Here is a 14,255-nt window from a genome sequence, read left to right on the forward strand (position 1 = left end):
ACAAGTTTGGCACACTCTCCTTTTAAAGACTTCTAAGGCCAAACAAAAATTGGGTTCTTGACAAAAGGCCGACAACAGTGCAACTGGAGACTCTTGTCAAGGCAGATCTAGACTGAAGTTACATCAAACTACTTCACTCACGACATCAAGACTTTCCTACACCAGTTTTATTAAAACACAAATTAAGTATTTTTCTTTCTGTAATGGCAAATGGTTCAAATAATGCTGAACATGAATCATTGACTAATACAAGGGCTTTAAATATAGAAACAAAAATTAACTTTTCAAAAGTCAAAGAATAAGGTTATATACAAACAGGACTTGGAATCTATATGCTGATTCCAAAACTGCAATGCATCTGTGAACTCTGCGGTGAAATGAGAGCATTCCACCCCTGCTGTGGAGAAGGGCTGTCACACAACATTCAGTCGACTGAAGATGGACTGGTAGAGATGTGTCTATACATATATTTCAAGTCATTTTTGCTTGTGCAGAATCATCCAGATCTTCCCAAGACTGAATGAGCAGTCCTGTGGCTTTCTTCCTTTTCCATAATCCCAACAAGGCTACAATGAAGTTCAACTCTTGATGAGCCGCTTACAACAGCAGTTCCTTAGGAGCCAACACGACAGGTGGTTCAGATTTCCCCATGAGAAATAAACTGTCCACCTAAAGCAAAGTATCAAAATGGACAGGTCCTTCTTTCCTCCTCCAGGTTATGTACAACACGTCTCCTTTCAAGACCACTACCCCATCTTACTTGTTCCTTCACAAGTCTAAACCTTGAGGTGATATGGAGACCATTATCAACAAAAGAGAATTCAATTGCCAAATTAAGAAAACTGGAAGGTATACAATACACCCCCCAGAGCTCAATATCCCTGTTATAGTACAGTTCAGTGTACTGGCTATAGGCCAGAAATATTGGCAGCTTGAGTTTATTGTTTTTCTCCTCCAGTATTAAAGGGCACCAAAGAAATACTGGGCAAGAGGAGTTTTCTGGGAGACTTTAAAATAAAAACATGTACTACTTTTTGTCCCTGTAATGATTCAATGCCAGAAGGAGGCAAGTACTGAAGGGACAATTCTCATACTAAAAAAAGAGATGCTCTAACTCATCTCACCATCTCTTATCAAGAATCTGGGGAATCTCAGAAGTAGAAAATTAGATTCAGGGACCCTGGAGGCACTTTAAAGCCTTTAAAAAAATTACAGTAATAAGTTAGCTATTGCTCTTCAGAGGCTCTCAGAGCAGCTGACGCATTCAAACCAGGTCTTATGCCCATATTGCAGGTTCTTGAGCTGCTCAGCCCTCTTTAAAGCTTAGATGAATCTCCAAATACCTTTAAAAAGACATACAATTTAACACAGACTCGGTGTTTTTTTTCTTTTCCTTTTTTTTTTTAAGTGGTAGCATGGAATTTGGTCCACAATGGTAGCAGCCATCTTCATCCATTCATTTCAAACTCAGATAACATTAAATATGTTAAGACAATACAAAAAAGGAAAAATACAACAAAGGGAACAGGCAGAGCTAAGGAACACCTCAAGGAGTCACCAAGTTCTCACACCCTTTTCATCTGGCTCGCCTTCAGGCTGTCGCTGTGGAGAAGGGCACTGCAGAACTTCTTCTCAAAGATGCTCAACAAAATGCTTATCAAGGGACTTGGAAAATCTGACCCATGGAATTCAGAACACATATAGACAGTTCAGAGGTATACTTCTGATTAGGGAAAAATTTGAGACTAAAGAAATCATCTCAGGTAAATGATGTAATAGATAAAACCAAGTCCAGTTTTTGGTGACTTTTTTTTTTTTTTTTTAAGTGTTCTCACTACCACCTTCAGCTGTCAATCATTTCTGAAAGCTCCAGCAAAAGGTCATCTTCGTCCTTCCCAGGATCCAGGTCAATCTCAGCTTCTAATTTGCCACCTGAAATCTCCCATATTAGTTTCTCAAAATCATCCTCCACAGACAGTGGGGGCTTTCCTGTTGAGGCAGAGCTGAGTCGGCGAGTTTTCGTGGCTACCTGGGATGAAGAAGGGCCAGATACTTCTGGGGGTGAGGGTTCTGAAGAAGACTGGGTTGGAGGCAGCACAAAACTAAGAAAGAAATGAAAAAGACTATTATACCTAGCAGTGCACCCACTTTCCCTGGTGTTTTCACTTGGCAGTCTTGGGAACACAGAGTTAACACGATGTTGTTTTCTGAGGACACACAGAACTGTTTTACTGGTTTGGGACCAAGTATTTTCATCATTTAAGGAAGAAGTGGGTATGTCCAGCTGCAGGCCACATAAAGCCTGAGAAACCATTTGGGACATGGGACAGACATGTATGTTTCTTTTTTTTTTTGGGTCCGGTCATGGGGCCTGAACTCTGGGCCTGGGCGCTGTCCCTCAGCTCTTCAGCTCAAGGCTAGCGCTCTACCACTTGAGCCACAGCGCCACTTCTGGCTTTTTTCTTTTTGCTTATGTGATGCTGAAGAATCGAACCCAGGGCCTCAGGCATGCAAGGCAAGCGCTCTACCACTGAGCCACCTTCCCAGCCCTGGACTGATAATTTTGTATGGCTCTTAATGTTGTATCAAATGGCCTTGGCAGAGAAAAGGTTTCCCATCTCTGATTTAGAGTATAACTTGGGTAGGTTCTTACAGTGTAGGCAAATATAAACAAGGGCTCTCAAGGGGAACAGTAGTCTTGAATGCCATGCTTTCTGGCAATTAATGTCAAGTTCAGTAGATTACTTAGCAGCCATTAAATATAAATGTCCAAGGCTATCTATCAGTGTTACACTCTAGGTGGGAACTTTGGTTAAGGACAATAGGAAGGCATTACTTACCTGTCTTTCGGCTTTTCTGGCTCCGGCTTGGGGGCTACTGTATCCTCAGGGAGGATCGGGACAACAGCCTACAAAAGAACAGTCAGGTTTTCAGTGAAAGAGTGAAACACTTGGCTTTTTATTTAAACATATCCATTTTCTATGCTGCCATCTTGTTAAAACCATAGCTATCCTTTTTCTGTGTGTGCTGAAAATAGAACCCAGGACGCTGTATATACTAGGTAAGTACTCTTAACACTGAGCTACATTTTTGACCCAGAAAATAGAATTTTTTAAGCCTGGGAAAGAAAAAACCAGTAATCCAAAGGTTAAGTGTGTAAGTAAGCAAAGTATCTTGCTACCAGAGACTTAGCTTTTTTTCTTTGTACCGATACTGTGTCTTGAACTCAGGGCTTGGGTGCTGTGGTGCCGTCCCTTAGCTTTTTTGCTCAAGGCCAGTATTCTACCACCTGAGCCACAGCTCCACTTTCAGTTTTTCGTTGTTTAATTGGAGACATAAGAGTTTCTTGAACTCTGTCTGCCTAGGCTGGCTTTAAACTCTGATCCTCAGACCTCAGCCTCTTGAGTAGCTAGGATTACAGGTAGGTTATCAGCACCCAGCTCTAAAACTCAGCTCCAAAAAACCAGTGGCTCATGCCTATAATCCTAGCTACTCAGGAGGTTAAGTTTTGAGGATTGCCAGCTTGGGCATGAGACTATTTACCTCCATTTTTTTTGTTGTTGTTGTTGGTCGTGGGGCCTGGACTCTGGGCCTGGGCACTGTCCCTCAGCTCTTCAGCTCAAGGCTAGCGCTCTACCACTTGAGCGCCACTTCTGGCCTTTTCTGCTTATGTGGTACTGAGGAATCTAACCCAGGGTCTCATGCATGCAAGGCAAGCACTCTACCACTGAGCCACCTTCCCAGCTCCCCTCCAATTTTTTTTTTGGTCCGGTTGTGGGGCCTGAACTCTGGGCCTGGGCGCTGTCCCTCAGCTCTTCAGCTCAAGGCTAGCGCTCTACCGCTTGAGCCACAGTGCCACTTCTGTGTTTTTTCTTTTTGTTTATGTGATGCTGAGGAATTGAACCCAGGGCCTCAGGCATGCAAGGCAAGTGCTCTACCACTGAGCCACCTTCCCAGCGCCCCCTCCAATTTTTTTTAAACACCAAAAAAACCCAGGAAGTATAGCTGTGGCGGCTCAACTGGTAGAGCACTAGTTTTGTGGACAAATTTCAGGGACAGCACTCAAGTCCTGAATTCAAACCCCACCCCCCCTGTGCTGGTGCATGCACACATGCACACGAGCACACATCATGTTTCACAAAGGTGTATGTATAAAACATACCAACAACCTAAGCAGCCAAAATACTTAGGAAATGGCAGCAACTGGCACACAAAGATATATAGTCAAAAAAGAGCTCTTTGCTCGCCTCAGGTGGAGCTGCTTCTTACCATGGCTGCTTTCTTGGCTGGACTTTCCTGCAGGACGCTGCTGAGTGGCTTCACAGCTGCAATGGCGGCAGGGTGCACCTCTGCAGCCTTGCGTTTTGGTGCCAGCTTGGGAGGTGAAGTAACTTTGACTACAGATGGCTTCACATTTACTTTGGGTTTAGCTACAGAAGATAAAATATATCTGATTAGTAAGACAAAAATTTTTCTTCATATAGAAATATAGGAAAAATAAGCCAGGCACTGGTGGCTCACGCCTGTAATCCTAGCTATTCAGGAGGCTGAGATCTGAGGATCATGGTTTAAAGCCAGACCGGGCAAGATGGTCTGTGAGATTCTTATCTCCAATTAAACACCAGAAAACCAGAAGTGGCACTGTGGCTCAAGTGGTAGGTAGAGAGCTAGCTTTGAGCTGAAGAACTGCCCAGAGTTCAAGGCCCATGACAAAAAAAAAAAAAAAAAAAAAAAGCCGGGTGCTGTGGCTCACACCTATAACCCTAGCTACTCAGGAGGCTGAGATCTGAGGATCACTGTTCAAAGCCAGCCCGGGGAAGGAAAGTCTGTGAGACTTTTTTTTTCCTTTTTTTGTCAGTTGTGGGCTTGAACTCTGGGCCTGGGTGCTGTCCCTCAGCTCTTTAGCTCAAGGATAGCACTCTACCACTTGAGCCACCGCACTACCTCTGGTTTTCTGGTAGTTTACTGGTGATAAGAGTGTCATGGACTGGTGCCCAGCTAGACAAAGCTTTTGATAATAGCAATTTTAAATTCTGAGAACTCATCTAGTTTCTCTTAGTATAATGCTATGGGAAATGTTAAGAAGCTGGGTATTGGTGGTTCATACTTGTAATCCTAAATACTCAGGAAGCTGAGAAATGAGAATCACAGTGCAGGGCCAGTTCAGGCTAACATATCCTAGAGACTCTTATCTCTAATAAAGCCAGCAAAAAGCTGAAAGTAGAGATGTGGCTCAAGTGGTAAGTACCAGCCCTGAACAAGGGCCTTGAATTTAAGCCCTAGTAATAGCAAAAAAGAAGGGAATGGGCAGTTGGAGGCTTATCTCGAGTTATAGAGTGCCAGCTGAGTCTAAGGCTCTGAGTTCAAACCCCAGTTCCAAAATAAAATAAACAAAACAACAACAAATAAAAAACAAAGAGAAAGGTGAGCAATCCATCAAATAAGTAAAACTCCACCTAACTGTTGAACACTCACCTTTACCCCTTTTCTCCAATGTCTGTGCTGCACATTTCACATTCAATATGGAGTCCCCAATCCCGGAGGTTTCTACCTCCCCTTTCTGGGATGGCTTTGTGGGAAGCCGCTTGGTCAAGTGCCGGGCAATGCCTAAAGCAGCTGTGAGCACTGGTTTCTCCATGTGGGTATTGCAAGAGGCAACATCTCCCCGGAGGGGCGTGAGGACAGATTTCTCCTTGTGAGAGGCCCCCCTCTCCTGCGGTTTCTGCACGAGCTTCTCTCTCAGGGTTTCACATTTCTTGGCTGGAACTTTAGTGATATCGACTCCAGTGGACTCATCTAGAGCCTATAGACACATTCAAATGACAAAACTGAAGTCCAGTGTCTCTAAACAAATCTGTGAATATCACTGTACCGGATAATGGGAGAAAACTCATTTGGTTTTAAGTAGAAAGTATGCTGCCATATACAGAAGATTAGAATCAAAGCTGTACAACACAAGGAAAACAATTTAGACCCCACAGGATACACAATCATAACCCTAAGCAAAGACTTGTTCAAAGATACTCATGATCTAATTTTCACTGTGTAAAAGAAAATCTACATGTCCAGGAAGATTAGACAGTAAGATGGTAAAGCTAAAGCAAAATTTTCAATGGTTTTATAAACATTAAAAAGGTCACATAAATGCATATATAAACAAACTTGACAGAAATCTATGAAAAAAATATATATCTGAGTTGTAGATTAGAGAGTTTGTATTCTTTTTAAATTTTTCTTGTTTTTTTTTTTTGAAAGAAGATTCTGCTATGTATCTGAGGTTGGCATTAAACTTAACAATCCTTTTGCTTCCTTGCTTCAGCCTCCCAAGGGCTGGGATTATGGCTGTGCCAACATGTACGGTTTACTATTTTTTTTTTTTCCTTTTTCTTTTGGAGACAAAGTCTTGCTGTATAGCCCAGACTGGCCTCAGTCTTGAGATTCTAACCTCAGCCTCCAGAGTACTAGGATCACGGGTATGTGCCACCATACTTGACATTACTTATTCTTTAAAAGAGAAAGTTCTTTAAGTTGTTATGTACAAAGGCAGGGAAAATCTAAGTTTAAAAAATATAACTTTTACTGGGCACCGGTGGCTCATGCCTGTAATCCTAGCTACTCAGGAGGTTAATATCTGAGGTTCAAAGCCAGCCCGGGCAAGAAAGTCCATGAGACTCCTATCTCTGATAAACCACCAGAAAACCGGAAGTGGCACTGTGGCTCAAGCGGTAGGGCACTCACCTTGAGCTGAAGAGCTCAGGGACAGTGCCTAAACCCAGAGCTGAAGCCCCACGACTGACCAAAAAATAAAGAAATAAAATAAATAAAACTTTTAATTAAAAAAAATTAGGAGGTAAAGAACACTGAGAAGCACTGATGAATTTTCTAAGCATAATGTTGATCACATTTGTAACCCCAGCATTAGGGAGGATGAGCCAGGCACACTTCCAATTCAGTCAGTCCTCTTTCCCTCATCACATTCACACACACACACACCCCTAACAAAATAAAAATAAACAACAACAAATCCCACCAACAAAAACCTCAAAAATACAGGCACACCAATCAGTGAAAGGTTTAAGAGACACTTATGTTAAGGTTAAAAACCTTATATTAAGGTTTTAATATTCATTTAGCTTTCATTCGTCATGAACACTACATGATGATCTTAACTCACCTCATTAGCCTCTGCCACAGTAACACTCATCTGAGAAGCAACTTCACTTCCTTCCTGAAGTCTCTTCTCTTCTTTTGTACCTATACTTGCAATGAAAGACATTAAGTTATTTCACTTAGACTGCAGCTTTGTAAGGATGAGTGAGTGACAGAATTTCTTGGGCTCAGAGCAGTGATTAAAAAATATGACAAAAAATAAAAATAAAAAAAAATAAAAAATATGACAAAATGTATATAAAGCTCACTGGTCCTATGGAATCTCAAGTGCATGTTAAAATATCAAGGACTCTATGCACATCATATTGTACTGCTGTTACCAAACCACATTTTGGAATCCAATGATTCCCAAGTGATCAGTAAGAAATTCTTGCTGGACACTGGTGGCTCACGCCTGTAAGCGTAGCTACTCAGGATGCTGAGATCTGAGGATCATGGTTCAAAGCCAGCCTGGGCAAGGAAAGTCCGTGAGACTCTTATCTCCAATAAACCACTAGAAAACCGAAAGTGGCGCTGTGGCTCAAGCGGTAGAGTGCTCGCCTTGAGCTGAAGGGCTGAGGGACAGTGCCCAACCCCAGAGGTCAAGCCTCATGACCAAAAACAAAAAAACAACAACAACAACAACAAAAAATTCAAAGAACTCCTATGAAGGTTGTGTGGCACAAGGTCCTTTGAAAAGTTACCTAGGGCAGTGATAATACAGACCTGTTCTTTTGGTGATTCGCAGAAGCCGTCTGGCTGTGGGGGTGGCCTCCGGTGGAGGCGGGGAGCTGGCACTGCTCTCGGAGCTCTGTTGTGCCCTCAGTGCCTTCTCCAGCTTAATCTCCTCCAGTGTCTTAATGTGTACTTCCTGCATGGACCGTGCTCTTCCTGCAGGCTCTTCTGGTTGTCCTGTGCTGACAACCACCTGTGGTAAAACCAATGGCTTTTTTACATCAGTGTCACTCTTTAGCTTAATGCAAGTTGCGTCCTTTTTGCATTTTTGTCTCTCGGTTTCCTGCTGCCGATGCTTTTTTTCAGCTAGGACCTCAGAGAAAGTTTTAATTCGGACAGCAGAAGAACTTCTTGTTCCTGAAGTAGAATCTTCAGCTTTTGAAGGTCCCTCTGTCTTGAGTTTAGTTTGTAGTTCTCCACGTTTTTGACTGGCTCTTTCAAGAAGAATTTCTTCTAATGTTTTGACATGGATCTCACCAACTTTATTAACTCTCTCTGTTTTGGAAAGAAACATGTCATTGTACTTGGAGTTATGATCCTGCTACTCTTCTAACAGTCCAGCAGAGAGAAAGCCTTCAGGGGCCAGTAAAGTGCTCAATTGGTACAGCTTCATGCCCTACATTAGACTATTATGCTTTAGTAAGTAGTTTACTACTACTATACTTTAGTTTCTTAGAACTCTAAAGAGGAAACACTTCTCATGTGCATTTTTATTTATTTAATTTGTCGGTCATGGGGATTGAACTCTGGGCCTGGGTGCTGTCCCTCACTCAGCTCTTCAGCTCAAGGCTAGTGCTCTACTACTTGAGCCACTGTGCCACGTCTGGCTTTTTCTGCTTATGTGGTGCTGAGGAATCAAACCCAGGGCCTCATGCATGCGAGGCAAGCGCTCTACCACAGTCACCTTCTCAGCCTCATGTGCATTTTTATTCAGAAGCTTATTCTTAAGATCTGAAAAGCATTTCCAAGTTGGAGAAGTCTGCCATTATAAATCTTACCTTATAAATAAAATAGAAATAAAATCTTCCCATTCACAGATATAAACTTGTGCTGGACATCTAATGGTAAAATACTACCACTGTCCACATGTAGTCTACAGTCTAACAGATCAGTAATTAAACAAGCTATAATAATGTATTAAAAACTGTTTTCAAATTAGGTGCTAATAGCTCACCCACTATTAAAGGAAGTGAAGATCCAGAGGATCACAGTTTGAAGCCAGACAGGGCAAAAAGTCTGTGAGACTCCAACTCTAAAATAACCAGCAAAAAGCCAGGCTGGAGGCATGGCTCAAGCAGTAGACTACCAGCTGAACAATCAAGTCCAGTTATCTTAAACCCCTGAATTTAAGCCCTAGTACCAACAACAACAAAAAAAAAAACCACACCTAAAACTACCCTGAGCATACAGCAAGAATGGTCATTGTTGTCTAGGAATTGGCTAAGGGAAATAGCAGAAGGGATATTTCAGTGGCATTTAAAGCAGTAAAAGGAGATGAAATAAGTGACCATAGAAAAAATAAAATAGGAAAGGCCCAGAAGTTGGCATGATATAAAGAGATAGATTCTTTCATTCATTCATTCCTCCCTCCCTCTCCTCCTGTGTTGGAGATTATATGTGTCTAAATCAATGAATAAAAGCTCCCTGTGCTGGGCACCAGTGGCTCATGCCTGTAATCCTAGCTACTTAGGAGGCTGAGATCTCAGGATCGTGGTTCAAAGCCAGCCCAAGTGGGAAACTCTGTGAGACTCTCATCTCCAATAAACCATTCAGAAAACTGGAAGTGGTGCTGTGGCTCAAGTGGTAAAACGCTCACCTTGAGCTGAAGAGTTGAGGGATAGCGCCCAGCCCAGAGTTCAAGCCCCATGACCAACAAAAAAAGAAAAAGAAAAAGAAAAAAGAAAAAACATCCTATGTTCAGGGATTAGAAGAAATATTCAATATTGTGAAAGTGGCTATACTATTGAAAGCAATCTGCAGGTTCAATGCAGTCCTCAACAAACTAGAAAAAAACATAAAAACCACAGAAAGACAAAGGACCTCAAATAAAGCAATACTAAGCAAAAAAAGCAATGGAGAGGTATCATAAAATGTGATTTCAAAGAATATTACAGGGTCATAGTAACAAAAGTAGCAAGGTTCTGGCACAAAACCAAACACACAGAATAGAACAGAAGATACAGACACAAACACACACAACTAAAGCCATCTGATTCTTTAACAAGGTGCCAAAAACCTATGTTTGAGAAAAGATAACCTCTTAACAAATGGTGCTGGGAGACCTGGATATCCACATGTAGAAAACTGAAAAACTGAAAAGCAGATTCCCCCCCCCCCCCCCCCCCGGCTCCCCATCTCACTCTGCACAAAAACTCGAAGCCCAATGTATAAAGAATGTTTCCTGTTGAAGCACTGGCAATGAGCCATCCACTCAGAACAAAATCATTTCCTCTGCCTAAAACTCCAGGGATTAAAGATTTTAATGTGAAACCTGCAACTTTAGAACGATTATAGGGAAATATTTGAAGACAATAGGCAACAACTTCCTGAACAAGATGCCAATAACTCAGGAAATAAGAACTAAAATGCACGATTGTATTAAACTAAAAAGGTTTTGCACAGCACTGACTATTGGAATGAAGACAGAACCTACAGAATTGAAGAAAGCTGGGTACAGTGGCTCACGCTTGCAATCCTACTCAGGAGGCTAATATCTGAGGATGCAGTTTGAAGCCAGCCTAGAAACAAAAGTCTGTGAGATTTTAACCTCCAATTAACCAGCAAAAAACTGGAAGTAGAGCTGAGGCTCAAGAGGTAGAGCACTAGGCTTGAGCCAAAGAGTTCGAAGATGGAGCTCAGGCACTGAGTTCCAATCCCAGGACCAGCACAAAAACAAAAACTAAGAATCACTGCTAGTTATTTATTTAATAGGGAGTTAATATCCAGAATATGTAAACAACTAAAAAAAATCAGTAAAGATGGCAATGTGGTTTAGTGGTAGAGTGCTAGCCTTGAGCAAAATAAGCTCAGGGACAGTGTCCAGGCCCTGAGTTCAAGCCTCAGGACTGGCACACACACAAAAAAAAAGTCACCAAAAGAATCAATCTATACAAATAAGCAAAATGAAAAGACAATTCTGGAAATCAGTACAAGTGGCCAATGAGTGCATGAAAAGAATGGAAAAAAAATTTTTTTTTTTTTTGGTCCGGTCATGGGGCCTGAACTCTGGGCCTGGGCGCTGTCCCTCAGCTCTTCAGCTCAAGGCTAGCGCTCTACCACTTAAGCCACAGCGCCACTTCCAGCTTTTTTCTTTTTGCTTATGTGGTGCTGAGGAATCGAACCCAGGGCCTCGAGCATGCAAGGCAAGCGCTCTACCACTGAGCCACCTTCCCAGCCCAAGAATGGAAAATTTTTTAGTCAAGCAAATGCAAATCAAAACTACACAGTAGTTCTTTCTTACTCCATTCAAAATGGCTATAACCTAGAAAATAAAAGAACAACTAATACTAGTGAAGATGCTGGGAAAATAAATACTTTATACAATATTAGTAGAAAGGTAAGTTAGTAAAGCTACTATTGGAAACCAGTGTGGTGGTTCCTCAAAAAACTCACATGATCCATGTATATTGTATGGCTGGGTATTTACCCTAAGGAATCTAAATCAGCATAGAGACACTATACCCCAATGCTATTGAAGCACTATTCCTAATAGCCAAATGTAGACTCAGTTGGGGTATCTATTGACAGATGAATAAAAAAACAAAAAATGATTATCTGGGTGTTGGTAGCTCACTTGTATAATCCTAGCTACTCAGGAGGCTGAGATCTCAGGATCATAGTTCAAAGCCAGCCTGGGTAGGAAAGTCCGTGAGACTCTTATCTCTAATAAACCACCAGAAAACCGGAAGTGGCACTGTGGCTCAAGTGGGAAAGCGCTCGCCTTGAGCTAAAGAGCTGAGGGACAGTGCCCAGGCTGGAGTTCAAGCCCCATGACCAACAACAACAACAAAAAAGAAAGTGGTGCTGTTACTAAAAAATGATAGAAAGCTAGCCTTGAGCCCCACACTGGTAGCTACCACTGAGGGAAGGGTCTTGCTGTAACACAGGCCAGCCCTCCTGTGGCTACTGCCCAAGGACAGGTCTTGCTTGTTTCAAACAAAGAAATCAACCTCTGACAAACTGCCAAAAGGGAAGAAAAAAAGCTGGAGAGGGACAATACAAAACACCTGGTCCGGGCCTGGAAAGGTGGCTCAGTGGTAGTGTGCTTGACTTGCATGCATGAAGCCCTGGGTTCGATTCCTCAGCACCACATAAGCAAAAAAAGCCAGAAGTGGCTCTGTGGCTCAAATGGTAGAGCCCTAGCCTTGAGCTAACAGCTAAGGGACAGTGTCCAGGCCCAGAGTTCAGGCCCATGATTGAAAAAACAAAAACAAAAACAAAAAAACAAAAACAGCTGGTCCCTGGTACACTAGGTGGACAATCAATTTCCAGGCCCTGCTGCTCACTCTCCTGAATGGCCTTACTTCTCTTTACTGAACTCTTTACACCTGTGAAAATTAAAAAATAAATTAAAAAAGACTCCAAATGGAGTTGAATGTGCCAACCTTTTCAAAATTAACTCAAGCCAAGAGATGGAAAAGAAACAGTTCATAATATAAGCCCATTTATCTGCTGCTTACTCCTTTCTGTCATCCAATTTTGCCTTTTTTTCAACTGCTATTTCTATTATTCTGGAGGAAAAACCCAAATGTGCCTCCTCCTTGAACACAACTACAGTTGTTTATGATCTCCAAAGGATGAACCCCTTCTATTAATACACACATACCATTTTGTGCATCTTGGATCATCCAGGACCTGAGATCCCACTGACACAGCTGTCTCCATCAAGAGAGTACAAGAACAAGACTCTATCTAGGTCTATCCCCCAGAAAGTACCCAAAGACTGACTTTAACTTACATTCTCTAAAATATTTTTGGGATCTTGCGTCCTGATGGAGGAATAAATTAAACACCTAGCCATAAGTTATGGGAAAATGCAAAAGGAAATAAAATGGAAGTTCAGAAGGTCTCTGAAGAAAACATTGTAATTAAACCAGGTTATGTACCCAACTAAAGTCATGGAATGTCACAGGATGGGTTCTTTGAGTAATCTACCCACCTAAATATTAATGATAGTTTTTAGTCAACAGGTCAACGAATAGTTCCTGGAACAATGAATCTTTTAACTACTTAGATCTGGGAACTATGGCCTAGGGATCAAATTTAATTCAGTAAATCTCTCCCCACCTTGGGACAGTGACTACCCATGGGCTGGTCCTTGGGAGGATCTTAAGACCCCTTACATTTCAAATAAAAACTTGTGCCAGGATAAAAATCATTTTCACCCTAGAGATGACCTGCTTTCATCTATTTTCTTTTTTCTTTTTTTTGGGGGGAGGAGGGGCCTGGTCGTGGGGCCTGAACTCTGGGCTGGGCGCTGTCCCTCAGCTCTTCAGCTCAAGGCTAGCGCTCTACCACTTGAGCCACAGCGCCACTTCTGGCTTTTTTCTTTTTGCTTACGTGGTGCTGAGGAATGGAACCCAGGGCCTCAGGCATGCAAGGCAAGTGCTCTACCACGGAGCCACCTTCCCAGCCCATCTATTTTCTATTGAAAGTGCATTCCTTTCCTAATTTATTAAAAAATAAAATAAAAAGGTCAAAACTGGTGTATGTGCTGGTGTATGTGCTGTTTTACAAGCTTTTTGCATTTAAAAAAACATTATTTTTCAGAAAATGACTTTAAAGAAAATGAATTATTATTATTATTATTTTTTTTTGGTGTCGGTCTGAACTTAAGAGCTTGGGCACTGTCCTTGAGCATTTTTGCTGAAGATAGTATTCTACTATTTGAGACACAGCTCTACTCTTGACTTTTTTGGTGATAATTTGAGATATAAGAGTCTCAGACTTTCCTGGCTTTGAACTGTGATCATCAGATGTCAGCCTCCACAGAATACAGGAAAGAACCATCAGAACCTGGCTCTTTTCCTTTTTTTTTTTTTTTTTTAAATGGATGGGGTGGTGTCAGTCATAGGGCTTGAACTCAGAGCCTGGGCACTGTCCCTGAGCTATACCACTTTGAGCCACAGTGCCACTTCTGGTTTTCTGGTGATTAACTGAAGATAAAAGTTTCACATACTGGGCTGAGAAGGTGGCTCAGTGGTAGAGTGCTTGCCTTGCATGCTCAAGGCCCTGGGTTCGATTCCTCAGCACCACATAAGCAAAAAGAAAAAAGCCAGAAGTGGCGCTGTGGCTCAAGTGGTAGAGTGTTAGCCTTGAGCTGAAGAGCTGAGGGACAGCGCCCAGGCCCAGAGTTCAGGCCCCACGACCGG

The 14,255-nt window shown here is 42.1% G+C and overlaps 1 protein-coding gene across 1 annotated transcript in view; it reads right to left on the minus strand.

Annotated features, from left to right (window-relative positions):
• Positions 1-149: 149 nt before the first annotated feature.
• Positions 150-14,255, minus strand: part of Zc3h11a (zinc finger CCCH-type containing 11A) — a 33,062-nt gene continuing 18,956 nt past the window's right edge. The window contains exons 11-16 of the mRNA XM_070041766.1: positions 7,876-8,379; positions 7,175-7,254; positions 5,476-5,803; positions 4,270-4,430; positions 2,841-2,908; positions 150-2,102 (exon numbers count right to left, since the gene is read on the minus strand). Coding sequence (XP_069897867.1) covers positions 1,844-2,102; positions 2,841-2,908; positions 4,270-4,430; positions 5,476-5,803; positions 7,175-7,254; positions 7,876-8,379 — 1,400 coding nt within the window. The 3' untranslated portion in view covers positions 150-1,843. The remainder of the gene's footprint in view (positions 2,103-2,840; positions 2,909-4,269; positions 4,431-5,475; positions 5,804-7,174; positions 7,255-7,875; positions 8,380-14,255) is intronic.

This window comes from Dipodomys merriami, unplaced genomic scaffold, assembly GCF_024711535.1.
Source record: "Dipodomys merriami isolate MVZ:Mamm:240054 unplaced genomic scaffold, mDipMer1.0.p SCAF_31, whole genome shotgun sequence".
Taxonomy (NCBI): domain Eukaryota; kingdom Metazoa; phylum Chordata; class Mammalia; order Rodentia; family Heteromyidae; genus Dipodomys; species Dipodomys merriami.